The sequence below is a fragment of the Silurus aristotelis genome (genome assembly GCF_946808225.1).
Source record: "Silurus aristotelis genome assembly, chromosome: 10".
NCBI lineage: Eukaryota > Metazoa > Chordata > Actinopteri > Siluriformes > Siluridae > Silurus > Silurus aristotelis.
The window spans coordinates 13,377,018-13,404,884 of NC_139583.1; the positions used below are offsets into that span (position 1 = coordinate 13,377,018).

Genomic DNA, 27,867 nt, shown 5'->3' on the forward strand with positions numbered 1-27,867 from the left:
GTCTGCTAAATTAATAAATGTAAATTAAATGTATAATTGGTCTTCTAGCTTACTCAGGCAGTGTGTCTGCATCATGCCAAAAAAAAGGACATATTCATGACCTCAGTGGTGCAATCTGAAATGGGTTGTTAAGGGACGTGGGTTATAATCTGCACCATTCACTTTTATTTACAAATGGAGAGCCTTCAAAACAGTTGTTAATCTTCTTAAAAGTGGGCATCCCAGCAAAGAGAGAAATCATGTGACCTACAAGCTTCTGTCTTCTTCTTCTTCTTCTTCTTCTTTCGGCTGCTCCCATTAGGGGTCGCCACAGTGGATCATCCGTCTCCATCTGCCTCCTCTACATTTGCCTCTTTCAACCCAACTACCTGCATGTCTTCCTTCACCACATCCATAAACCTCCTCCTTGGTCTTCCTCTTTTCCTCCTTCCTGGCGGCTCCATCCTCAGCATTCTGCTACCGATATACCCCATGTCCCTCCTCTGCACATGTCCAAACCATCTCAATCTCACCTCCCACACTTTGTCTCCAAAACGTCCTACATGCGCTGTCCCTCTAATAAACTCATTTCTAATCTTGTCCATACTCGTCACTTCCAACGAAAACCTTAACATCTTCAGCTCTGCTACCTCCAGCTCCACCTCCTGTCTTTTACTCATTGCCACTGTCTCTAAACCATACAACATCACAGGTCTCACAACAGTCCTATAAAGACCTACAAGCTTCTGTGAGAAGATTATATGTTTATGTTCTTGACAAAACTCATAAAAAAAACATTTTTTACTTTTATTGATGTTCATTAAAATAGGTGAAATGAGCTACAAATGCCCTAAAGCAATATTCTTTAAACTGATAATACCAAGGTGGACACATTTAGTCATCATATTTGACAAAAAACAAACACAGGATATTACAACAATCATCTCATCCCAGTTGGCAAACATGGTGGTAAACGGATTATGATTTGAGTTTGTTTTATAGTCACAGGACCTGGAAAACTTGCAATTATCAGTTTATACCAGAATATTTAAACATATATCAAGCCATCTTAAGCAGCCTAAACTGCACCCCAAACTCATTCAGCACAAAAGTGATTGACAAATTGAAGTGTTAGGAGAACTGTGCATAAATGACTACCCTCAAACTTCAACAAACTAATAAATATTATACTAATATATATATATATATATATATATACTTGTGTCTGATAAATGCCTACAGAAAACATTTACTTCAAGTTATTGTTGCAAAATGTGCTCCTACATGTTACTAAATTATATGGTGTACTATTATTTTTTTCACCTAATTTGTAAATGTTGGTTTAATTTTTTTGGGAAAGAAATAACTACTGCTTTTATTGTTACCAGTGGTTAGAGTGGTGATTTAGAGCAGTTGCTGAGAAACATATAGTTGTCATCTAGACCCTGATAATTGAACAAAGAACTAAAAAAGGGTGTACTTTCTTCCAGTAACTGATTTAGACAAACAAAGTGACAACACAAGGCAAAATGGTTCAATAAAATGATATGTATTAAACAAAAACAAGTAAAATCAGTAACATATAAAGTTCCAAAGATATGAGAGAGATAAAGAGGGCCAGAGAAGATTAGAGAAGTGCAAGTGCTGATTCATATATAATCAGACATACATAACAGATATACAGTATTACATTTTACCCAAAAATTATTGTGACACAAAAAGATTACTATTCACTGCTCAGGCTGCAGACTTTATCTGCCATTAATTAACTTTATTTCATTAACTTTTATTTTTCTATAAGTAAATATTTTATTTAGAAGCAAATTCAAAGTGTTGTCTTTATAAAGTTTTTATAAATAAGCTAAGTATTATTTGAGCCATTGTTATAAAATAAAACACTGGTAAAATGCAGAAATGTAAAATATTAAAAAGTCGGCATGTATTCTTGTAGCTGCACCAAGCTTCTTCTGATTTCATGAATCATTTCGAATTGTACTGAATGATTGAGTGGTGATGATGATAAGTTGTTTAAGCATTGTCAGATCTTTTCTTTTGAACAATTATGGTGGCTTCACCTTTAACGTCTCTCAGTTTATCTGAGTCAAAATCAACCAGCAGCTTCCTCAGGCCAGCTCGCATTGGTTTGAAGGAGAATTTCACTACAACATCTTTTCCAGGTTCAATATTACCCCTGTTAAGAACAGAAAAAATTAATTAGACAATCACAGGTACAGTAAATCTCACTATACATTATTTTAGCTTCTCAACAAATATAAGAAGCTTATATAAGTCTTTTATCAATATCAGTATAAGTCTTTTATTTCTTAAAATGTTCTTCTACAACATCAATAAACTCTAATCAACTCCAATCATTTCTTTCCTCAACCAAGGAATGGCTAATAAAAGTAATATTGTGAGGGAAGACAAACAGACCAATATGCAAACCATTTTGCTGCTTCAGAACTACTACTGTTGAGCAACACTCATCTTCAGAAGAGAGCATTTAATTGGACAAACACATGACTTGATAAAGAAAAAAATGTAATCATTGTCCTGTTAATAATTACAAATGTGTAATTGAAAATATCTTAATCATATGCTATCATACTCCCAGTGGGGCTGTAGTAGCTTAGTGATTAAGGTGCTGGTTTACTAATTGGAAGGTTGGTAGTTTAAGCCCCAATATTGCCAAGCTGCGCCCTTGGGCCCCTGAGCAATTCCCTTAACCCGCTGTGCTTCAAAGGTGCTGTATCATGGTTGACCCTGCGCTCTGACCCCAGCTTTCGAGCAAGCTAAGATGTGTGAAGAAAGAGTTTCACTGTAATGTATATGTGACAAATAAAGGCTATTCTATACCATGATAATGTCTATAATACTCATAACAGTTCATAATTTATTCAGGTTATCATACTTTACCTAACTTAACAATTATACTTAGAGACTTGAATAATCCTAACAGACAGTTACTATATACCAGAATGCAGTAAATACCAAAACGAGGTTAGGGTATGTTGCTTTAAAGATAACTGTGCCCATATTAGAGGTTGGTAAATGTTTGTGCTGGTGTCTAGTTGGCAGCTATTTATCGAGGTCTCATATTTATAGTCATCTTGATTTGTGCTTTCCTGTCCTGTAACACTGAGAACATTTTGCTTGTCAGGGGAATAAAGAAAGAAATGTTGTAGGCAAAGTATAGGGGCTGATAGCCACCAGTTCACTTTCCATTTGCTCCAATCTACGTAGTATTCATATTCTATAAACAATATTCCTTACTATAAATTAGATAATAATAGGTATACAGAAACCTCTGGCATATATGGATCAGTGATGACAAGCTTATACATACGGAGCCTGGATTTCCTGTGCTCCGGTTAGCCCCGCCCCCTCCACTGTAAACATTCCTCTTGTCAAAGTAATGGGCAGTGGGTTTGTGAAGGAGATGCGTGCTGTCAGTTTACGAGATACCATTGCTTCTCCAATCATCTGAAATATAACACTGAAGTTAAGAATACTACTCATGTAGTAGTGTTTATTGAATTCAATCATTACCATTTTATGTACATTACCTTAATATGGAGCTTGGGCATTTTTAAGGGGATGTTGACCTCTTGCAGAATGGCATTTTGCTCATTGCTGGCTTTAAGGAGTGCTGTGACTCTGATCAGGTGATGCTCTGATACACATACTCCATAATGATCGTACCGAAGCCTCATCACTTCCTTATGAGCTGATAAGTAAATGATGGAGTAAAGAAAATTATTTAACATAAACAATTACATATCTACAAGAATTTTCTGTCTTTTATTCTTTGTTTAGTCTTTCACACACCCACTTAACTTTACCTACCTTTTTGTGCTGGCACTGTGAGTTTGGCAGTCTTCCTCTGACACTCTCCCCGATGGAGACTATTATATGTGACAGCATTAGATGTGACCATAAGGTCTGCAAACGTGTCTTCTCCACCATTATTATGCACCTCCACAATAACATCAAAGTCTGTTCCATGAATGGCCTGGGCATGCTTGATGAGCAGCTCCAGCTTGGCTGGCTGTCCATTTTGACTTGTCACTTGTTTCCCTGCCTTTTCATAAACCCTTCGCTCCATTAAGGAACCTAAGAAGAAAATTGGATGACAAGAACATTGCACTTGTAGAGAAAAGCTATTACGATGCAGACTAATGAATAACATTTTTGTTAAATAAAATACCTTCAGGATATTTGTAGTTAGCAGTGATGTCTTCCCTGTAGTCTCCGTATACACTTTTAGTGCTGATATTTCTTCCCACAGTTGAGCGGTTCACTGACACTTTTGATTTCTCCCCATCTTGATGAACAATCCAGTATACCATGTCTGCATTCACCTCCGAGAACACAAATGATGCGTCATACTTGATTCCCACCTCACCCTCTCTCACAGCCTTCACCGGACATGGCCCACAACAGTATACACCTGGAGTGGAGGAAAAAAGTATTATCTCTATATAAGGTTATCTGCTCTACTAGGTTCCATTGACTAGTTAAGTTAAAGTAGTGATCATTCCCCATGCACACAGTAATGTGCCTTTTTGCAGCATTAAACCTTTCTAATTCCAAGTGTTAGAAGCCAAAGATTTCTAATGTTTGTTTTTCTTTTGCTTGATAAATGAGGAGTTAGCACTTGTGATCTTGTGGAAAGGTCCAATTTTTAAAAGCTGAAAGTACCTCTTCATTGATATGTTTAAAAAACACTTTGTAATGCCTTAAGCTAATGGGAAAATTAATACAGTACCTTGGACTTAAAAAATAAAATGTGTTTAACTGTGTGGAGGAGTTGCCTGTTAAAAAGGGGCCAAAACCTACCCTCACTTCTTTCCTGTGGGGTGGGGTCAAGTACTTGCCATCCATCATAACCTTTTGGAAGATCCTCTCTGCTCATCCAAGACTCCACCCAACAATGAAAATTCCTGGAAAAAATTCAAGAAAGGTCAGACACATTAAGAATATCTAAGAGTGAAAGGACAAAGTACCATAAAGCATGTGCTTTACCAGATCATGTCATTCCTGCCTTCAGATACGCTCTCCAGTTGCTCATTAAACAGGCAATCCACGTTAATGTTACCATCAGTGTCATGGGCTGATGTATAATTTGTGACACATCGTGTTGGAATACCCAAGCAGCGAAGTACTGCAAAGGTCAAAAGATAAGCACTGAAACCTAGCCCATTAGAGTTTAAAATAAATTTTCATGATTTGATTTCAACAGTATAAGGCAAGGTCTATGCAATCAGCAAACAAAATGACTATGACGTAGTTATTTAGACTGTAAAAAGGACTTTTCTTTGGTATAAGTTATTTCTTTACCTGTGCAGGCTACAGCAGAGAAAACCCAACACTGGCCATAACGCACCCGCTGAGCCCCTCCCTCACTCCAGTGCCTCAGGATTGGAACACTGCCAGTCCACCGTGTAGGGGCCACACCGTCGCTATACTCACCATCCCAACGTCCAAATATCACTCCGCGATCATCATTTGAATTTACCTGTCACAAACACATGCATTCTCCCATTAAAACCACTACCCTTGGAGATACTATCTGGCCTACAGTGTTATTCTCTGATATCTTTAATATGAATATTTTCATCAGTAATTATTTCATCTTGTTGTCCATTGTCAACAATCTTAGTGGAATCAGAAAAAGTAGATCGAAAAATAGAGTAATAAGTTCATGGGCCAACCAGACCTTTGCCTTACCATTGCAGTAATCATCCTACTAACATAAACAGGGTCCGCTCTTTTAATGATATCCATCTCAGAGTTCTTCAGTGCAGCAGGGGAGTTATCCAGTACCTCAAAGCAGATGTCCATTACACCGTTTTCAAACTAGACAGAGAGAATACAGAGGTTATAAAATTAACATTTTGTTCAACCTTTTTCAACATTTGTTTAACCTGTGGCCTCTGAGGTAGAAGAGTGAAATTGTTTTATAATTTCCAGCTAGGTTCCAATTTTGCCTTTGTTTCTTCCTTTTTCCCTTGTCTTTACTGGGATGACAATGGGGGAGTGGCAGGCAAACATTCTCACACATCTTGAGCAGAAATGTTTGACATCCAGGCACAAAAATTGCCTAGGCTGACCAGCCCCCTGTTTCTCTTCTGGCACACAGCTGCTACAATTCGCACACTCCTCCATCTAACTGTTGATTCTGACCGCAGATTCCACCACCATAAAAAAAGTCATATATCCATCTCTCCTGTCAGCTGTCCTATCTCGGTGACAGCTTTGACCTCTAGTTTATTCAACCTGGCAGATTTAGAACGCTAGCAAACTAATAATTTCTTTGAACTTAACCATATTGTCTATGCATTTAGATAGATAGATATTTTATTCATCCCAATAGGAAATTTACATTGTCCTGATGTCCTTTTTCTAATCAGTTTCTGATGACGAGAGTTTAATACTGTTAAGGATCATACTGATCATATTGTGGAGGAAAGCGTTACCTGTCCAAAGTTCCAGGGCAGAGTGGTGATTTGGTCCCATGAACCCTGGTACAAGATGCCATTCTCATTTAGGATGTATTCCCATAAATACTCTTCATCAGGCAAATACACAGGATCAGCTGTGGTATCAAAAATTAACAAAATTAAGGTGAAAATTTCTGATATAAATGTTTCATGATAATCATTACAATTATCATAATCAAAAAGTCAATCCATTAACTTGTGCGGTAGTTTGAAAATGCTATAATCATAATTAATTATAACCTATTATATAATAAAACTATAAAAATAAAGAAAAATTACACACCTTTACACCAGGGGTTAAAAAGAAGGTAAAAGGAATGAGAGGAACTCTGCTCTACGATGTGCCCCTCAGAGGAAAGCAAGAGAACAGTGACACTGTAGTTACCCACAGGGGCATCGGCAGGGCTATGAACCCTCAGCAACACCTCCCTTTGAGCAGTCTGCTGACTAAACCACCACTGACCATGAGATGCTCTCGAACCTGAAACTCTTATAACCACCTCCCTTCGAGCACCTGTAAAACACAAACACTCACCTAAATATATTTGTATTGTGAAGAAACTCCAAAGAAATGGAACCCAAATAAGGATGGGTCCCCCTTTTGAGTCTCGTTCCCCTCAAAGTTTTTTCCTCATAACTTCTAAGGGAGTTTTTCCTTGCCACAGGCTGCTTATCAGGTATAAACACACATCATTCAACTTCATTCTTAAATTCTGTAAAGCTGCTTTGAGATAATGTCCATTGTGAAAAGCACTATATAAATAAACTTTACTTGACATAGTTATTAATACATACACACACATACACCTTGATAATTTGAAGGCACTGATGTTAATAAAAAAATTATTTAACACCAAATTTGTAAAATAACAATATATATCAGAAAGAACCTGTCGTGGCTCGTTCACCGGACCTTGCGATTTGTCGGATATAAACCAAAGTTCCATTAGTTTGCAGGCCTTTGCATAATCTATGGCAGTATGTCCATCTCCTTATTTAGCTGCATAGAGTTATTGTTGCAGCAAAGACCAAAAGAGATCTACTACTGTGATGAACAATTTCAGCAGAGAGGAAAAGCAGACAAACCACATTTATTTTAATACCAGGCTGGGCTAGCTAAAATGACCTAATGGCTGCCAAGATCTTGTTTTATAGCAAATAATGAGAATTAAATTTAAATATAAGCAATAGCAAAGTGGAGATACAGACAGTGTGGCTATGATATACATAAATATTTTAAAAAATATTTGGAAAATAAATAAGTTATTAAGGAGTGGATGATGTCCACATCCTATATCAGGAATGTGTGTGCACCTGTGTAATTTGTATCACATGCACTCGCAAAAGTTTCTTAAAACCTGGTAGCTAACAAACAAATCAGTTGTATTAAATACACTGAAACTAGATAACTAGATACATCTGCATATTTGTCTAAATGTCATTTTGTTTGTGGTTGCACTGTTATTAATAATGTCCTGCCTCACCACCTTATATAATTACCCTTATTACATCCTGCACATGCACAATACTCTAAAGGCTTGTTCTTTTCAGCCCTTGTATATCAAACCACAGCCTCTAGCACTTAGTGTTAGTTACTTTAGAATCTAAGAGTCAATAGAATCTAGAGTCTAGATGTACTCAGTGGTATTACTGACCCAGTGTGAGGACCAGAGTAAGCTGGTGATTTGGAGGCAGTGGAGGGGTATCTGTACAAAGAAGGAGCAAAGAGAAGGGCTGTCCTCGACGCACAACCAGCCGCTCAGTGCCTATTTCTTCTGTGTGGTGGGCACGGTTATTTACTTTAAACTGCAGGTCCACCCCTCGAAACACGGCTGAGGAGAAAAGTAGGTACAAGTTGTGAGGAAAACACAGGAATTTAACAGGCATTTTAAAAGATGTCTTAGTAACAGGAGAGGCTTTGTGTCTTTAAATTCAACATAATATTTAAAATGAAAAAAAAAAAAAAAATTTTAAGTTAAAACCCTTGAAAAAGCTTTTCACACAATTTTATTTTCTGTGTGCAAATTTACTTTACACAATGACGAGTTTTCTTTCTATTTCTTTAAGGAAAGAAAATATTTTTTCCTTTTAGACTGCTTTAAGCTTCTCAAACATTATATATTCAGTTTTTAAATAATCATTTAACAGAAAATAAACAAACATATGAACAGTACATTTTGCTATGTATTATGAAGGCTGTGTTAGTACAGGAAAAAGCAAATGTCTTTAGACAATTGATTCGGAGCTTTAACATATTGGATATACAGAGTGTCTTAAAAAAACCCATCCTCAATACACAGGGAAAATTAACAAGTTTTCTCATACTTAGTTAATTTATACAGTATATACATATTTTAGATATTTTAGCCTATACGAATGCCTTTGACAGAAGAAAGAACTTGAAATCATTCTCAAGGCTGAATTGAAGGCTGAACAAGGGTAATAACTTTGTTACCACAGGGGTTTCAAAGAAACACCTCCTACTCTTGTTATTTGGAGATGTCTGACTTCCATAAACTAAGGGTGTAGAAGTGTATTTATTTAATACAATGTATACCACTGCAAAACCAATCCTCCTTTACACAGACCACTGAAATGAACAAACATACAGTAAGGAAAATAAGTATTTGAACACCCTGCTATTTTGCAAGTTCTCTCACTTAGAAATCATGGAGGGGTCTGAAATTGTCATTGTAGGTGCATGTCCACTGTGAGAGACATAATCTAACAAAAAAAATCCAGAAATCACAATGTATGATTTTTAAACTATTTATTTGTATGATACAGCTGCAAATAAGTATTTGAACACCTGTCTTTCAGCTAGAAATTTGACCCTCAAAGGCCTGTTAGTCTGCCTTTAAAATGTCCACCTCCACTACATTTATTATCCTAAATGAGATGCACCTGTATGAGGTCGTTAGCTGCATAAAGACACCTGTCCACCCCATACAATCAGTAAGAATCCAACTACTAACATGGCCAAGACCAAAGAGCTGTCCAAAGACACTAGAGACAGAATTGTACACCTCCACAAGGCTGGAAAGGGCTACGGGGAAATTGCCAAGCAGCTTGGTGAAAAAAGGTCCACTGTTGGAGCAATCATTAGAAAATGGAAGAAGCTAAACATGACTGTCAATCTCCCTCGGACTGGAGCTCCATGCAAGATCTCACCTCGTGGGGTCTCAATGATCCTAAGGAAGGTGAGAAATCAGCCCAGAACTACACGGGAGGAGCTGGTCAATGACCTGAAAAGAGCTGGGACCACCGTTTCCGAAGTTACTGTTGGTAATACACTAAGACGTCATGGTTTAAAATCATGCATGGCACGGAAGGTTCCCCTGCTTAAACCAGCACATGTCAGGCACGTCTTAAGTTTGCCAATGACCATTTGGATGATCCAGAGGAATCATGGGAGAAAGTCATGTGGTCAGATGAGACCAAAATAGAACTTTTGGGTCATAATTCCACTAAACGTGTTTGGAGGAAGAAGAATGATGAGTTCCATCCCAAGAACACCATCCCTACTGTGAAGCATTGGGGTGGTAGCATCATGCTTTGGGGGTGTTTTTCTGCACATGGGACAGGGCGACTGCACTGTATTAAGGAGAGGATGACCGGGGCCATGTATTGCGAGATTTTGGGGAACAATTTCCTTCCCTCAGTTAGAGCATTGAAGATGGGTCGAGGCTGGGTCTTCCAACATGACAATGACCCAAAGCACACAGCCAGGATAACCAGGGAGTGGCTCTGTAAGAAGCATATCAAGGTTCTGGCATGGCCTAGCCAGTCTCCAGACCTAAACCCAATAGAGAATCTTTGGAGGGAGCTCAAACTCCGTGTTTCTCAGTGACAGGCCAGAAACCTGACTGATCTAGAGAAGATCTGTGTGGAGGAGTGGGCCAAAATCCCTCCTGCAGTGTGTGCAAACCTGGTGAAAAACTACAGGAAACGTTTGACCTCTGTAATTGCAAACAAAGGCTACTGTACCAAATATTAACATTGACTTTCTTAGGTGTTCAAATACTTATTTGCAGCTGTATCATACAAATAAATAGTTAAAAAATCATACATTATGATTTCTGGATTTTTATTTTTAGATTATGTCTCTCACAGTGGACATGCACCTACGATGACAATTTCAGACCCCTTCATGATTTCTAAGTGGGAGAACTTGCAAAATAGCAGGGTGTTCAAATATTTATTTTCCTCACTGTATGTATTATTACCCCGAGTATTTTATTACACTGCCATCACAAGCTGCCATATTATACTATAAAGCTAATGCCTCTCTAGTTATGTCACTGGGTTTTATGATTCATTTTGCAGATGTTTCTTATGAGGCATTTAAGCATACTGCTGTTGAAACAGAGTCCAGGCTCTTTAGCGGTTGAGACCAGGCCAACTTTGTTTTTGGTCATATAGCTAACAGTTCTCTTCTTTAAGTTTGATACTATATTTACCTGATAATAATATCTGTAGTGCTAGCTGTACTAATAGACTTTAGACTTTGATCACTTATATTTAGCTTGTTACTATTAAGACAAAAAAATTACCCTAATTCCTGAAATGTATACTATTCTGTACCCTCAGATACCATTATACATGCTTTAGTGTTTAAATACATTTCCAGACATAACTTTTTTTATCCATATAATCAGAAACATTTCTTACCTTTGTGGCTGTACATTGTAGGGCTTGTATATTACTCCGGTCTAAATTCTTGTTGCAAAAATGCTATCTTAAGTTCCACAGCACTGCATAGAGGCTGTCTCCTCCCTTTAAAACATATACATTCATCAGGTCCCTGTATTTATATAAAACAAATGAGCCCATCCCTCTGACACAATCTCTCCCTTTTACTCTCTCTCACTTCTTGCACTTCTTGCTCTCTGTACACACACACACACACACACACACACACGCACGCACACACACACACACACACACACACACACACACACACACACACACACACACACACACACACACACACACATCCAATCCTTTGTGGCCTCTGACATCCCACACATATAAAGAATGTTTGTCTGAATGACTGTAGGTATATGTGTGTGTGTGTGTGTGTGTGTGTGTGTGTGTGTGAGAGTCTTTGCACATGAGTAAAAATCTGAGTAAATCCTTTTTTTTCTTGGGTCTATTTACAATGATCCAGCGTCACCTGTCTGCTGAATCCAACACAGAGGCTTTTGTTTCTTGTTTGTGATAGTTCATTTCTACTACCTCAGCTCTCTTCCAGTAAATGTTCTACATGCTGATGAGGATGCACATCATGTTATTCTGTTTCAGAAGCCTCTTTATTCATTTTGGGAGTGCTGATTGGCACAAGTGAAGGAGCAGGGAAAGCATCTGAATGTCTGGCATGTTGAAGTTGTATTAACATAAACAGGAAGTCCATCTGAGGGCCAGTATTATATTCACATCAATGGAAGACACTGGTTGGACCTCTACCTGTTTTTCCTGGCACATTGAGTGTGAAAAGCAAATCTGAAAGCATTCAGTACTTTTCCCAAAGTCCACAACTTCAACTGTCTAACAATTTACAGTTTATGAAAAACACATTGCAGTGCCAGTGTCATAAATTGCTGAACTCTTGCAATGGTTCCATCAACCCTAAAAATGAACCATATGAGTTAAGTTAAATATAAAATCGTTTTTCAACAAAAATGACTCTTGGGCCCTTGAGCAAGGCCCTTAACCCTCTATGCTCCGGGGGTCCCTTACGAGGGAAATATCAAGGTCCGTGACGTCAGAGTGATGTGGGGCCGCCTTCCCGTGGGCTCACCACCTGCGGGAGGGACCGTAAGGGACGGTGTTGGGGGATTGGGCAGCAGTCAAAGGCGGGGGCCTGCTTAGACTGCTGCCCCCGCGACCCGGATTACGGATAAGCGGGAGAAAATGACATGACATGACAACAAAAATTATACTTAATAAATGCATATGTTGATTGACAGCCAATTCTGTATATTACAGCCAGAAATGCATGTTATGGTAATTACTTGCCCAGAAGTTTTACAAGAGGTATATAATATCACATGATATGGCCTTACACAAATGCTCAAGCTTAAGCACATTATTACAAACCTGCCATTCTTTGTCAGTTCCATGCTCATTAAGAAAATTTATAAACACCATTTGTTTTATTTAGGTGTATAAATTCTCTACCTTCAGATATACAGTATCTCACAAAGGTGAGTACACGCTTTGCATTTCAGGCACCATTTTATCATATGTTTTCAAGAGACAATACTATAGAAATGAAAATTCAATGTACTTTAGAATAGTCAGTGTACAGCTTTAAAGCAGTATAGATTTTCTGTCCTTTAAAAAAGTCCCCACATACAGCCATTATTGTATAAATAACTGGCAATAAAAGTAAGTACTTGTCAAAACTGTGTCCAAAGTGTCAATATTTTGTGTGAGCACCACTGTTATGTAGCACTGCCTTAATCCTCACAGGTTGTTGTTGGGCTCCTCTTCCACTCCTCCATAATGACATCACAGAGCTGCTGGATGTTAGACACATGGCACTTCTCCACCTTCCGCTTGAGGATGCACTTCTCCACCTTCCGCTTGAGGATGCCCCACAGGTACTCAATAGGGTTCAGGTCTGGAGACAAACTTGGCCATTCCATTACCTTTACCTTCAGCTTCCTGAGCAAAGCAGTTGGCCTATTGGTGATGTGTTTGGGGTCGTTATTATATAACTGTTCGGCACAATTTTTGTAGAAAGGGCATCATGTTCGGCTTAAAAATATCACAGTACATGTTGGAACCCATGTGTCCCCCTCAATGAACTGCAGCTCCCCAGTCCCAGCAGCACCGGAACATGATATACCACCACCATGCTTGACTGTGGGCATGACACAATTTCTTGGTACGCCTCACCAGGGTGCCCTGCTGCTGAACAACATCTGAGTCAAACAAGTTTATCTTAGTGTTATCAGACCATAGGACATTGTTACAGTAATTCATGCTCATTGACAGGTTGTTTACAGCAAACTGTTTGTGGACTTTCTTGTGAGCCAGCTATTGAAGAGACTTCCTTCTGAGACGCTGGGCATGCAAACCGACTTGTTGCAGTGTACTGTGTGAAAGCAAAAACTTTTCTAGGCAGCAACTGGGCCTTTTGGTAACAATAATGTCTTCAAAATTATCCGTCCCAAAAAATAGTAAAAAAAAAACGTGGATGAGAAAAAATAAAGTAGAGTTTATTGCAGTAAAACCACAATCAACCTGACAGCATACTCATGACATGTCAGAGATGATCTGAAAATCAGTGGCATAATCTTCTTCATTTATACACATTGTACATTCCTGATTACCATTAAATTTGGAAACTCCCCAAATTTTGGTCCTCACCAGTTACCATTATCTCAAAAATATCCGTCTTTCATATTTCATTTAGAGGTTTGTCTAACCAAATAGATATTCAAAATTCAAGATATTGATAAAGACAGTGTTGTGTGATGTTCTAGTGTCAGTGTTGATTCATATATTGGTGTAGGTGGTCATGATTACAGGCCCATCACACCTGTATGTGAGGATCTTACTGGTAATGCCAGTGAATATCCTGCTAAAGATTTTTACTGAGCTGTCCTATGGTTTCTCTTTTGCATGTTTCCTCAAGCATTAGCTCTGTTCTCAAGGCTACTCTGGCCCAGAACATTTCACTGAGTTACTATGATCAATACTATGACCTGGTCAAAATAAAAATCCAAAACAATCTGGTCTGTGCCATGTCCATTTTAGCTCTTAAATTTAGAGTGTGCATTCTGTTCATTATATAAGCATGAAGTTTAAGAGGACTCAACTTCTTTGATCGTCCTTAGGTCTGTTCGAGTGGAACCCGTATTGGAAAACCTCTGTATGACTCTGGCCACTGTACTATAACTTCGTTTCAGATTTATTCTTCTTATACTGTAGCCTAGGTCATCTTTGTGGAAAGCAATTCATTGCTCCAATCCTCAAAGAGTTCTTTGCCATGAGCTGCAACACCCAGTGGTCAGTAAGAGAGAATTGTACTCAAAGCAGCAAATTTTAACTGTTCTAATACAAGATACTTAAATTTGTATGGTTCTGTCAAGCAGACAAAAACATGAACATGATGAATAGGACGAAAGTTTGATTATATTTAATATGTCCAAGTTTCATTTCTATAGTATTGGCCTCTGAGAAGATATACTAAAATGGTTTCTGAAATGTGAGGGGTGTACTCAATTTTGTAAGATACTGTAGATCTGAGGTATATGTAACAGTGTCTTATTTTCTTTGTGTTCACAATGCCGTCATCTCACAAATAAGATGTGGCCTAGCGAATGTGTGAATTTGATATGTTAAAGGTCAGAAGGTTAGTAAGTGGAGGCTGAAAAGAAGCATCTCACACATTAGTTCCATTCAAATTCCTCTTTGCTGCCTCAATGGAACTTTGAACCTCTCTGAGCAATTAAGTTGCGCTTACCAAAAATAAAGATTTACACATGTATTGTCTGGGTTGTAAATAGATCGGCGTACTGACCTCTCCAGTCAGTGGATTAGCACCTTGCTGTTAGATTGCTGGATTGTTGCTGATGCATAGAGCAACCTCTGTCCTCATTGACATAGTCAATGGGGGTGGTGGATAACACCCTACTCCACCCAGTCAGTGGTGGGAGAGAAACATGATTTGTGTCTGTGTGTGAAGCCGATCCGTGGAATGCTGAGACAGTCAGGTTTTTCGGGAAAAGTAATGGGATCTCTTACTTTCATTTCCCGCCTTTAACAATTCTTCTTCATAGCACAGATGTGTAAAACTCCTACACATTTCACAGGAATATTCCTCAGAAACTGACCCATTTCCTTTTGATGTCTTGTGAATGAATAATACACGCTGAATAATACAAGCTGGATATTGTATATTTCTGTTGTTTCAGAGGTTGGAGAAATAATGACTCTTCTTTGATATGCTTTACAGTCTTGCCAAAATATTTTTAATAAATAAATATACAGAAGTCTAAGGCCAAGAGGAGCACCCTCATCTTCAATTCTAGGAAACACACCAAATAAGGAGTAAAAGGATCTAGGACGTATCAGTTGATTTAACATTTAATCCAGACAAACAACCTGCTTTCTTTTATAAGAGTCCTTCTTTCATGAGGTTTTCTTACTGAATAATTTCCTAATGGAGAGCAGAGGTGCTGTGTCCAGACACTACTGCTATTTAGTCTGCCAGGGTGTGGAAAGTATGTTGATGCAGTAATGACAATTATGCAATCTTTCTTCCACTATAAATTGTGAATGTAAATAGGAATATAAATAGTAATGAAAAAGAGAGAGCTGTTAGTTATATATAACATTAACCTTTTAAGAGGTTTTAATAAAGGCATCTTATACAGGCTTTCTATTATTTCTTAATACTGGCTTTAATCTCCAAATTATTCTTTCTCTTCTTTACATTCTCACATCCTTCTTATTACATTAGACAACACAAATATAGCGATATAACAACATATGCGGGAATCAACTTGTTCCCAGTCCAACAAGACATTCTGCCCCATGAATGACCTAGTTGTTTATCATTTTCAAATAAAAAAAAAATTATTTCTGAAGAAGTAACAACTGATTCACATTGCAACCCAGAGACATGGCTACAGCATCCTTTTATTGTTTTTGGTAAATGAAGAATCTTTAGTACACTTATTTTGTCGGAGAGTAAATTTAAAAGGTGTGTCATTTTAAATGCCAGGGTGTCTATGCCACTCTTAATCCCTGCTGTTGAATTATGCAGAACTCCTAACATTTGCTGTATTTAAACTGGGTGTGCATGGCTGTGAATCATGTAATGAAATGTGAGCAAGACACTAAATTTCGATCTGAGAACAGCCCTTGATTTAAATTGGTCATCAAGAAATTCTACTGCTCAATTCAGCACCACATTAGAGAAGCTAATTTCAAACCTTCTCAGTGCCTCAGCTACAGTCTCATGATAAGCAATGTCTGCCTATGGACCTGAGCCTCTATTGCCTCAGAACTGACTTTACATTCATCCCTTAACAAATATCTTTTGCTGATATCTGTGCAGATGCAAAGCATGTAGCCTTGTATCTCAGCATGCATTAGGAGACTTAGAAAACAAACCTGAGAGTTTGAAAACAAAAGGAAAAAAATCTGTTTTATATGATACTAGGCCTCCATCTTGAAAATGGCATTTGTTACTTTGAAATGCTTGCAGGATGGCAGGAATTTGGTATCCAACTACCTCATTGTTGTCTGTCGATGTGACTCTCCCATTTTGTTTGATCTAATGTTTTGCGCAATAACGTCAATTTAATGGCCATTACATTTCTTCTTTATAAACTCATTTGGTATATAACTTTGGAATAAAGGGAAACTGTCTTTGCTATGTCAATAACACCAAGATTCAGTATGCAAGCTCTGTGTAGAACATATAGCAGTCTTTTATTCTAGACGTCTATAACCTCTTTATATTGTGCTTCACTGTCCACTATAGCAGTCATCTGTTCTTATCACTTTATAATTAAATAAAAAAAAGCATGGTGTTTAATTTGCTCTTGGTGGCTAATGCCATGCATGCAGCTCCAAAAAGGATAGAAATATTTGGAAGTGCTTAATGGTGATGAGTATTTTTGAACTAATGGAACAACGAGCTCATTCTGAATAATGTTGCCAAGATAGTGGGAATGACTGAACTGTTCACTGTGAACATTGTATTCTCCTGGATTAAATTTGTTTTTGAAAATATTTTAGCCAGCTTGTTGTGATCTCTATTTTATTTACTTGTTGTCTGTTATGTTTGTTTCTGAATGCTCCTGACATCTTCTAGTTCAGGAAAGGGTAAATCACAGAGACTCAATCTCGTTTCCCTAATGTATATTTGTCTTGTCAGCATCAGAAAGAACGGCATTCATGCATGATTCATATGTCTGAGGAAGCAGTGGCTTCCAGGAATCCAGGAATTTCTGCATATGGCTGTGTACAGGTATCTACAACAGCAGCAACATCATGCAATTATGTTAAAAGGTGCATTTGATTATGTAGTCCTTGTTTTCAAGATAAGGACTATAGACAACACAACACAACACAATACACAAATTACACACAATACAAATATATTTTGGCATGTACAGTGTTTTGAGGGCAATCATAGTCAGTTTGTATTTGTAATAGTCTCACCGACAGAGGGCGCCAATGACTATAGATATTTTATTTATTTATTTTTTACGTCCCTGCAGGTATTAAATTATTTAAACATTTATTGTCAATGTTGTGAATGTGAACGCTGGGATAAGTAATAATTAATTGTGTTTATAATTAGAGCAGTTTTCAGGAATTGTAGGTTTACAGTATCCAGGCAGGATTATCCACTACAAATGCAGTCAGTTAGATAAAATTGGAGCCATTCCCCTAATTTCAACATAAATGTACTTTGTACATTTAAAGAATATTTTCCTAATGGTTGCTAAAGCTGTGCTGAGTCAAGTAAAATAAGTTGTAAACCTAATCAGAGGCCATTGGTAGCTCATTTACTATGTTAATGAGTGTTGATTGTGTACTTTCATGAGGCCTAAACCCTGACTTTTGAATTCTATGCCTTGCACATGCTATTGTCTCTTTTTACTATGAACTAGACATTTTGTCTTGTCCTGTTCTTGTCCTTTTAATCTATTTTGTTTACATGTACTGGATTTTAAAATCAAACACTGTTGTTGCAAATGTGCTTTATCAATCAAGTTGTGCTTAAGTCTATATTTATATATGTATCTATATATCTATGTACATGCAATATATTTTCAAAAGTATTGGGTCACCTGGTCATAAGCACAGTATGTGATTTTGAGCATTGCATTCCACATTTAGTCCCAATTTGCTTTTATAATTCCCTCCACTCTTCTGGGAAGCTGTTCCACTAGAGTGTGCTTATGGATATTTGTGTTCATCAGCCACAAGGGTGTTATGAAAAGCAGGTAGTGATTTAGTTGAGGAGGCCTGGGGTGCAGTTAGCGTTCCAATTCATCCCAAAGGTGTTCAGAAGGGATGAGATCTATAGCTGGCCAATCAAGATCTCCCTCCCCAAACCATGTACACCATATCTTCAAGGAGCTCACTTTGTGCACAGGGGCATTGCCATGCTGGAACAGGTTTGGGTTTCCAAGGTCAAGCGAATGCAAAATTTTATTATAGCGCATCTAAAGACATCATGTATAATTGAGTGCCACCAGCTTTGTGGTAACGGTTTGGAAAAGAACCAAATACAGCAGGAAAGGTCAGGTGACCCAATACTTTTGGAAATATAGTATATATATATATATATATATATATATATATATATATATATATATATATATATATATATATATATATATATATATATATATATATATATATAGCCGGTCTGCAAATTGTTTATAAATGTCAGGTTATATGGTCATCTACTAAAACGTAAATGTAACCATAATACCCATATTCCCTGGATTAATTTTAGTCTATTCAAGTAAATTATTCTATAAAGTCTATAAAGGTCTATGAGGTCTATACCTCACCTAACATGAATGCTTACCTAGAAATAACCAGAATGGTATGCCAGTTGTCTTTACAATATGGTATACATAACTGATATATAAATATTGTAACAATGCTCTACAGCTACCAAATATTTCATTCTTTGTCTGTTTAACTAGTCATTATTCATCTATCTTGTGACTGGTTGGGCAATGCTGTCAGGTATTCATTTAATTTAGGTCATGTGATAAAATTACTTATTAACTCTTGATGAGCCCTATGTACACAATAAAGGGCTTTTAGACATGAACAGTGAAGAATGTCAAAGAGAAGGTGTGTGTGTGTGTGTGTGTATCAGAGAGAAAGAGAGAGAGAGAGAGAGAGAGAGAGAGAGAGAGAGAGAGAGAAAGAGAGAGAGAGAGAGAGAGAGAGAGAGAGAGAGAGAGAGAGAGAGAGAGAGAGAGAGAGAGAGAGAGAGAGAGAGCAGGTATCAAGGCACCTGTCTGCTTGGAAAGAGTTGCTAGGAAGTTTCTGAATGAGCTGGATCTGTGAACCTTCCTGTATTTGGTTCATCTTCTTCTAAGCTGTGTCTGTTGTGAAAGGGTAACACTACCTATTTCACAAATCCAGCATATTCGGAATATATCGATATGGCAGATTTTCCTGGGAAGGTGAACACTCAGACAAGCTCGCCTCAGTCGCAGACGGAACCTATGAATATAATGAATGTATCTGTTGACTTCAACTTCATTAAAAGCGTGACCGGGATACTTTTACTGGTGGAGATTGTAAGTTGGAAAAAAAACAACTGAATAATCTAATGTATAAAATTTTTTTTGCTGTGTTGTTCAATTTATTCAGTTTCATAGTCAGAAAGTGTCTTGTCATCTTACACCTTTTCAGTCCTCTCATTTACACTTTCTAATGCACGTCTGCCACCTGCTTTGGTCATGCATGGTTGATCTTAATAATGTCTCAGCAAGTTCTACAAGGATTTTACAAAAACACTCTCTATCCACATAGTCCATTTAGTTATTATGTGTTTTAATTTTATTTTATTTGAAATTGGTATCTTAAATCTGGTAAAATCAGATGAGATGTGATAGGTAAACTATTCCTTGATCGTTTTTATATTAATTAAGTAATAGAACTATAAAATTATATGAAGTTAAAGGTCAGACTGTATAGATGTTTATAACACAGATATAAAATGTTTATTGCTGAGATATGCAAGTATTGTCATGTCATGACATACTTTTGTCACACCTTGGTTAAATGCTAAAACCATTTCCAACCTATCCTGGTTAAAGTTGCTTGTAATCTAGTTTGATTGTAGTGTTATATCTATTCCTCATTCCTTACTATAAAACAGCAATACTAAATGTGCATATGTGCGGTATATTATTGTTAATTCTGTTCCTCTTCTTCCTTTCCTCTTTCCTTTCACTTGAACTTAAACATTACAACACAATGTGACAACACAAAATGTGATCCAAATCAAACATATAATTTTATCCAGTCTCCCCGTTGTTGTGCACGACTGTTTGTTGACTTTCTTATAAAGGATGCTATGTACGATCACATTATCACTGTTGTTGCTGTTGTATGCCTGTTTCGGTCCTCCGGATTGTTTGTGGCCACGTATGCCACATCTCAGGTGTCATGGCCTTTCAATATCATGCCACCGACAGCAAGCTGATACCATTTTATAAATTAGTAATTGATTTGGCCAAACAGGTACACATTGTATTAAACCATGTTATTGGAAACACTCAATTAATTACTGATAGAATAGATGATAATAGTCACCACAATAATCAGGCTCTGACCAGGAACTCACAAATCCATCAAATTTAACAGTGAATTTAGTGTGTGCATGGTTTACCATCTAGGTTGTATTCTTAAATCGTTTCCAGGTTTCAGGGTATTGTTAATTGTTTAACCGTTTAAAAAAAGTATATAATAATAATCATTATCATCATCATTAAAAATAACAATTAAAAGAAATAGGATGTATTAAAATTGTCACTATGAAACAACAGTGATTTTGTTTGCATTTTCAATCAAGCTAAATTAAATATTTTGTTTGTTTTCTGTTTATTACTTGCATTTGTCTTGTTTCACACATTTGCACATATATATTAATGGTGATGGTCTTCCCCCTGTAGGCTTTTGGATTGTTGGTGTGGGCACTTATCTCCAGCGCTTTCTACTGGTATCCACCTGCTTATGGCTGGGTGTTGTTTGTGAGCATAACACTGTGGATCTTCACCCTTGCGCTTTTCACCATGCTCATTTTGGGTATAAGGCTGAAATTGCCCTCTATACCCTGGCCTATAACGGTAAGTCTTCTGGAATACAGTGTAAATGTATTGTTCTGTGTTAACAAACTTAGTAAGGTAAACAAATTGTAATGGCATCATATAATATATAGCATTCCATTCTTTCTCTTTTCACTACATTCTCTCAGCTGCTGGTGTTTTATGTGGTTGCGAGCGCCCTGTATTTCACAGCCTTTCTGGCAAATGTAGTTTTGATCCATTACTTTCAAGATGCAACGTATAATCACTTGGCAGCGGGTGCGGTGAGTGAAGGCATTTAATATCACACAGTTAAACAAATATTCCATGCAAAGTTATTCTTACTAATCACCTTTATCCTCTGCTGAAACCTTTCGATCCTGAAGGGAGTGGCCTCTTCTAGGATGTCAACATTCACAGTGTACAAGGGTCACTAAAAGGTTTAATGAGTAAGAAAATGATTGAAATGACATGATTTATGACACCAATTGTTAATGGAATACGCTCTGATGGTGCTAATGTGTTTAATACAGTTCTAGAGAATTCTAGAATTTATACCAATTAACCAATGAAAATCAAAGCTGTTTTGTTGACTTGTGGTAGTTTTACTACTTTATTTTTGTAGTGGATGCACTGCTACTGACTCACGACTCACTATAGGATCACCACTTTATAGCCAAATCTGCCACAGTTCTATATCAAGGCACTAAGGTTTACAAAATTAGGGCCTTAAGCACCTGGGACAATTTTATCTCAAATCGTTTTACATACAATTCATACTGGGTATCATTTACAAGCTTTATGGTGATTCATGTATGTGGGTTTGATCCACTTGTATTTTGTCTTGCAGTTTTTTTCCGTTTGTGTGACAGTGGCTTATATAGCCAGTGCCGTTTTCGCTTACCTGGAGTGGAAGGGTGACGGAGGAAACGCAGCTATGACTACGGTTCCTGTTTAGAGAGACACTGTGTTTATGCTCTTACAGTCATGAATACTTACCGTGATCTAAAAGGAGATCAGAATGGACCTTTCTGCCATTTGACAGCATTTTGGTGCTATTATGCAACAGAAAAGGGCAGCTTACCTAAACAACATATCTTTAATATAAACTAAAACATCTGGTTTGTACAGAACCCCTGTAGTTGATATACAACATATAACATATTTGTATGCTTGTAAAGTTATACTTGTGTTTTTTTGTTTTTTACTACATCTGATCAAACATTCAATTCATGTTCATTCAAGTTTGAAAATAATATATTGTAAAATGTTTTACAACACAAGTGTTTTCATGAAAAAATATTCGTTATATATATTTTGCATTGACATTATGCTTATACATTTATTTACTTCTTTAGCGTACAGTTATATTTACATAACAAGGACATGTAATTATTGACAAGGAAAAAACAACAACTATTATCATTTATTATTATTTTTTTTAATCTAGAAATGGGAACTGCCTACAACATGAGCTGGATGTAAACTGGAGTATACATGCACATACTTACAAAGCCATGAGATTTTGTATAAAACTTTTCATAACACCTTTATAATAAATAGGAGACTTGTTGAAGGCGTGTTATATGTTTTCTACAAAAGGAGCATTTTATGTCGTCCATTTTGATTCATGAAAGATGAGTAAAGCTAAGCAAACAATTCTACCGGACCTGGCAAGATATGAAAGGCAAATATTTTTTATATGCTTGTTTCAGTCAGACAGCATCACACACGCCTGCACGTACAAACACTACAGCAGCTTTACTCTTTCAACACACATTCACCTGTAATGTAACAGTACGATAACAACATTTCAGACAGTAGAGAGAGAAAATCTGAATCTCTGAGTAAACGTTCAAAATACTGTGCAAGGATGTGCACTAGAAAGCAGGAATTATTAACATCAAGTTTAAATATTAAACCAAAACAAAAGCATGGTCCTATATAAGCTAATATGGCAGCAATCTAGGACCAGATCATATAGAGTGAAAAAAATAAGCTGTACAAACAAGCCAAATTACAGGGAGTGTGTGACAATGTCAGGTTTTTTTGGTTATATCTGAAATGAAGGTGGTTTAGAAAGAGTCTATCACAGAGGTGTGAGACTGCTCTCAAACTGGATCATCTCAGGGACTTCACCAGCAGACCAGCACTAAGGTCTAGCCCCCTTCCTTCTCGCTCCTGCACAACAAAAAACAATATTAAATCTGTAAATGCTCCACAGCAGAACATCAAAAAACTTGTGTTTCACATTTCGTTATGATCATGAGCCTCTTATGTGTTCATTTACTTTGTTGTGTTCCACTTCTGTTATTTGCCTCAGCATCATTTCACAGATTTTATTATACAATCAGGAATAATACAGAATGCACAATACAATCTTTTTTAAATAGCTGTCTGAAATTAATTTTTTGCGTATTTTTCTCAGATGCTCTCTTAATATATTACTAAGACTATATAGTACGTTTTTACCCCATAAATACACCGTCCAGGCATTACTTTATGACCACCTATCAGGCATATTATGTCCACCTGCCTAATACGGGGTCGTTCCTCCTCTTTCCTGCCAAAACAGTCCTGATCCAATGAGCATTAACAGCATTCATTTTTTAAGAAATTTGAGCTACAGCAGCTCGTCTGTTGGATGGGACTATCACGTGCATTAATGAGTCTTGGCCACCTATGACCCGGATGCCGATTTACCACTGTTCCTTCTTGGACCACTTTTGATAGATATTGACCACTGCAGGCCAGAAATGACACCACAAGTGCTGCAGTTTTGGAGATGCTCTGACCTAGTCATCACAATTTGGCCCTTGTCAAACTCGCCCAAATCCTTACGCTTGTCAAAATGTTCACTTGCTGCCTATTATATCCCACCCACTAACAGGTGCCATGATGAAGAGATAATCAGTGTTATTCACATCACCGGTCATGTTATGCCTGGTCGATGTATTTCCTTATATTTAAATGTAACAACCAAGATGTAAAATATATTGAACAATATTGCATAATAAAAAACAATCTTGATAGAACCCATTGTTCCTCGTTCCATTTTTTTTTTAAATAAAAGATTTAATCATGGAAGTTTAATTGTAACCAAAACAGACTTCTCCGCTGTGATAAGCGGAGAAGACGATTACAACAGCAGAAGACAGACCACTCTTATTAGTCAAGAATAGGAATGCAATGATTTAGTGGGCACACATTCTGATACACTGATATTGGACAGGCAAAGATAAAAAAAGATGAGGGAACATTTCTGTGAGGTTTAACTCAAGATCTTGACCAGTAGCTGCCTAAGTTTATGTACTGCAACTAAGTGATTGCTGCATAACTGTGTGAATGAGCAGGTTTTCTTTATAAAGTATAATCCCAATTACATTCGCTCCACTGCCAGTTTGTAACACCACAAAGTTGAAGTGAGTGAAAACATAAAGAGCACCGTATATATTAGGCATATCTGAAATGACAACGTTTGAAGGGCACTTACGGCTCTGTAGTCAAGGAACAACTCTTTAAAGGCCATGAAATCTGTGAAGGTGTGCAGCATGTCAAATATATCCCCTGAGACTTCATCTCTGTGTTGCCTTAGACAGAAATGATCAAGAAAGTGTAAGAAAATAAATAAATACACTGACATTTCTTACAAATTAGTAGTGATACGAGTAAAAGGAGAGCTTTCTTCAATGCAAGCAGGATTAGTACTTCAGAGAAACATCTTACTTCAGAGAATGAGTGAAGTCGTTCATGTTAAACCCGGGAACCCGCTCTATCAGTTGCTGTTCCAGATACTTCTCCAAGAGTTCAATCTGATGATGCATACCAGAACATTGATAATGAGTTCCTTAATTAGAAGAACTGAATCCAGAGAAATTTCTCAACAGTATAACATCAAACAGCTTACATATTCATTAAAAATTATTGTATAACTGAGCTTATTCTCTTCAGTGTCCTCAAACTCCAGGTAATACTTCTCCATGAAGGATTGCTGAATGCTCTGAAAGCCATCATCTGTTTAAATAAAAAAATAAATATTTTAATCTTACTTGCAGTTTGCACACACACATAACAGCATAGTCTCTATTAAATTGTATTGAAGGAAACATTGTGGTGAAAAAACTTACCCATGATGATATCCTCAATATTCCCAATGACAGTATCAAACAATGCATCAGATGCATCTGATGATCTTAAAAAGAAGCAATGCATTAAATGCAATAGATATAAAAATTCTATAAAGCCGTTAAAAAAAAAAAACATGTCAGAAAAATAGAACACAATAAACAAAGGTGCACACCATTTTATTAATGGGGTGTGTGACTGTGTTTGGAGTGAACAAATCACATTCAAGATCACGAACAAAAGTATTTATCATACAGCTGTAATCAATGAAATTAGTTTGAACACCAAATACAGACCAGCTGTTAGGATTCTGTAGGACATCTTAGTCTTGCACGAATGATGACTTAATGGTTTGCAAAGAGTCTACAAAGCATTCGTTATATCTTGCTTGTTGAGAAGAAATCGAGCAAAAGAAGGATAGAAAATGATTTCCAAAACATCTGATAAAAAATGTAATACTTCAGGATTTTGTAATATTAGCAGCAAATGGAGACAGTGTAGCACTTTAGTAACATGGGCAAGTACAAAACATCCTTTTAAACAAACAACAACAAAAAAAACCAACAAAACAAAAAACAAGCAAACAAAGGACCCAAGACACCTACAGCAAAATTAAAGGAGTTCAATGAGTGTCTGATAAATACTGATTACTCTCTGCATGTGAAAAGAATCTCTTATAGACTTCACATATAAGGGCTATGAGATAGGGAGGAGAGATTGCAACCCTTTCTCACAACAAACATCCAAACAACATGTTTTGGGATGATAAAATAATAAAATTGAATAAAAACATTTTAAAAGATAAGAATTCCAGAATTCCAAAAGTTATGTTTGGTGGGGAATGAATTTACCAAAAGAACACAATATTCACAGTTCAGCAGGGAAATGGCTTTCTTTAGCCTCCTAATCAAGAGGGAGGACATTACAAACTGCTACAAACCTATGGATTTAATGCACAAACTTGAGGGGTCTGTTCGTGGCTAATAATGAAAAGGAAATCCACATTTTAGCATGGATGGCTTAACCAAATACCAGTGTTTTTGAATGACACCCAAGAATCGCCCCAATATAATCTGTTGAGTGACCTAAAGCTTGCTGTGCAGAGGAGATTCCTTATCAATTTGATGGTTTTGGGATCTTGTTTGCAAGAAAATGTGGGAAAATATTACCCATTATTATTAAGTCAAGAAGACTCACGCTTACCCATAAGAGGGGAGGGGGGTGATAATGACGTGAATGTATGTGGATCTTTGTTTTATCATTAAAACTGCTATGATTTAAAACTTTGTTTTAACAGTTTCAATGTTCGGACATACAATTAATAATTAAAAGAGAGAGGAGGAAGCGGACTGACTTACTTTGAGACAGCAAATTCCTCCTCACCGTCCAAACCTGTCATCTCAACAATATTTTCCTCGCTGGCGAGCAGACCTCACAGATTTGGAGAGTTAGACCAACATTATTCATTGCGCTTCAAGCTTTTATTCATAATTCATTTTTATTTTCATAAGTAACAAAAAGAAACTCCGCTACTCCGAAGCTTGGGTACTTAGCATCTCGCTAACATTCATGCTAATTTAGCAGCTAGCTAGTTAGTAAACACTCTTGAGACCGAATACTCTAATACAAGAGCGAGCATTTTACGACTGAAGTTATCTTAGCTTTTTAAAGTGTTAATAGAGAGTAGAAAAAATTGATTGCAAGCTTACTTGTATCCTGAATGTCCATCATAACCCACCACAATACTGCACAACTTCAGCTAGTCCGTTTCTGGTTGCCAAGGTAACAAGAAAAATCGGACCGCCAATAAATGTTTTCCGGTTGGAAACATAGATCATTATTTAGGTTCCGACTCACAATCGCTTCTATAGTTGCTGAACTATATATCAAAAACTTAAAAATAGGCAGTTTATAAATGGTAAAGGAAATCAATAAAAATGTAAAGCGTTTATAATTGTATAAAGTATTTTTGATGCGAAAACGTTTGCAAATGTATAAAGAAAATGATTACAGTTTCGGGCGCCCTCTACTGGTATAAAACACGCACTTGTCAATTTACACGTGCTATAAAAGTCTCTTCCGAACAAAAATCATTTGGGTTTGATGATCATTGTAAGGCGACAAAACAGCATTTTCGCTTCCATACCATGATATTTACACCTAGAAATCATAAACCGATTAAAATCGGGCACTTTTTGTTTAAACCAATTTTTCAAGTGATCCAAAATAATGGACCATGTGGCGGACAGGTGTTTCTTGATCATCTGGTGGCCCTGTTAGATTGATTATTTTAACACTACATGGCTTGGATTGTCTACTCTTGGTTATAGCATTGGGTCTTTCCTCTAAAGACTATATTTATTGAAATGATAAACCATCATTAAATCGAGAGAGCAGTGATGATGGGAAGAAATCAAGTAATTTTGAAATTAAGAAACCAGTGAAAA

The 27,867-nt window shown here is 37.0% G+C and overlaps 3 protein-coding genes across 3 annotated transcripts; 1 reads left to right on the forward strand and 2 right to left on the reverse strand.

The window, feature by feature from the left end:
* Positions 1-1,512: 1,512 nt before the first annotated feature.
* On the reverse strand, positions 1,513-11,357 carry LOC310731781 (protein-glutamine gamma-glutamyltransferase 2-like). Its single transcript, XM_083551634.1, has 13 exons — positions 11,154-11,357; positions 8,138-8,314; positions 6,766-6,996; positions 6,459-6,577; positions 5,710-5,838; positions 5,320-5,497; positions 5,005-5,143; positions 4,819-4,922; positions 4,187-4,429; positions 3,826-4,092; positions 3,546-3,706; positions 3,326-3,462; positions 1,513-2,170 (listed from the first exon to the last, which is right to left on the reverse strand). The coding sequence occupies exons 1-13, from the start codon at positions 11,167-11,169 to the stop codon at positions 2,008-2,010; spliced, it is 2,064 nt and encodes a 687-aa protein (XP_083407760.1). The 5' UTR covers positions 11,170-11,357; the 3' UTR covers positions 1,513-2,007.
* An 8,062-nt stretch (positions 11,358-19,419) lies between these two features.
* pllp (plasmolipin) lies at positions 19,420-22,871 on the forward strand. The gene is made up of 4 exons (XM_083552153.1): positions 19,420-19,783; positions 21,164-21,337; positions 21,466-21,579; positions 22,146-22,871. The coding sequence occupies exons 1-4, from the start codon at positions 19,646-19,648 to the stop codon at positions 22,251-22,253; spliced, it is 534 nt and encodes a 177-aa protein (XP_083408279.1). The 5' UTR covers positions 19,420-19,645; the 3' UTR covers positions 22,254-22,871.
* arl2bp (ADP-ribosylation factor-like 2 binding protein) lies at positions 22,535-27,810 on the reverse strand. The gene is made up of 7 exons (XM_083552154.1): positions 27,130-27,810; positions 26,779-26,851; positions 25,423-25,487; positions 25,203-25,309; positions 25,022-25,107; positions 24,789-24,885; positions 22,535-23,476 (listed from the first exon to the last, which is right to left on the reverse strand). Exons 1-7 carry the CDS (start codon positions 27,149-27,151, stop codon positions 23,417-23,419), a joined length of 510 nt encoding a protein of 169 aa, XP_083408280.1. The 5' UTR covers positions 27,152-27,810; the 3' UTR covers positions 22,535-23,416.
* Between the last annotated feature and the right edge of the window lie 57 nt (positions 27,811-27,867).

Excerpts from the sequence above, each read along its gene's own strand:
- arl2bp (XM_083552154.1), bottom strand. The coding sequence starts at position 27,151 with ATGATGGACATTCAGGATACAA. Across the intron at positions 25,108-25,202 it reads CAATAATTTTTAATGAATAT|ATTGAACTCTTGGAGAAGTA; the intron begins GTAAGCTGTTTG and ends ATGCATCATCAG. Across the intron at positions 23,477-24,788 it reads TGTTCCTTGACTACAGAGCC|GAGCGAGAAGGAAGGGGGCT; the intron begins GTAAGTGCCCTT and ends TTTGTTGTGCAG.
- LOC310731781 (XM_083551634.1), bottom strand. Across the intron at positions 4,923-5,004 it reads GGCAGGAATGACATGATCTG|GAATTTTCATTGTTGGGTGG; the intron begins GTAAAGCACATG and ends AATTTTTTCCAG. Across the intron at positions 3,463-3,545 it reads TGCCCAAGCTCCATATTAAG|ATGATTGGAGAAGCAATGGT; the intron begins GTAATGTACATA and ends GTTATATTTCAG.
- pllp (XM_083552153.1), top strand. The coding sequence starts at position 19,646 with ATGGCAGATTTTCCTGGGAAGGTGAACACTCAGACAAGCTCGCCTCAG. Across the intron at positions 19,784-21,163 it reads TACTTTTACTGGTGGAGATT|GCTTTTGGATTGTTGGTGTG; the intron begins GTAAGTTGGAAA and ends TTCCCCCTGTAG. Across the intron at positions 21,580-22,145 it reads ATCACTTGGCAGCGGGTGCG|TTTTTTTCCGTTTGTGTGAC; the intron begins GTGAGTGAAGGC and ends TTTGTCTTGCAG.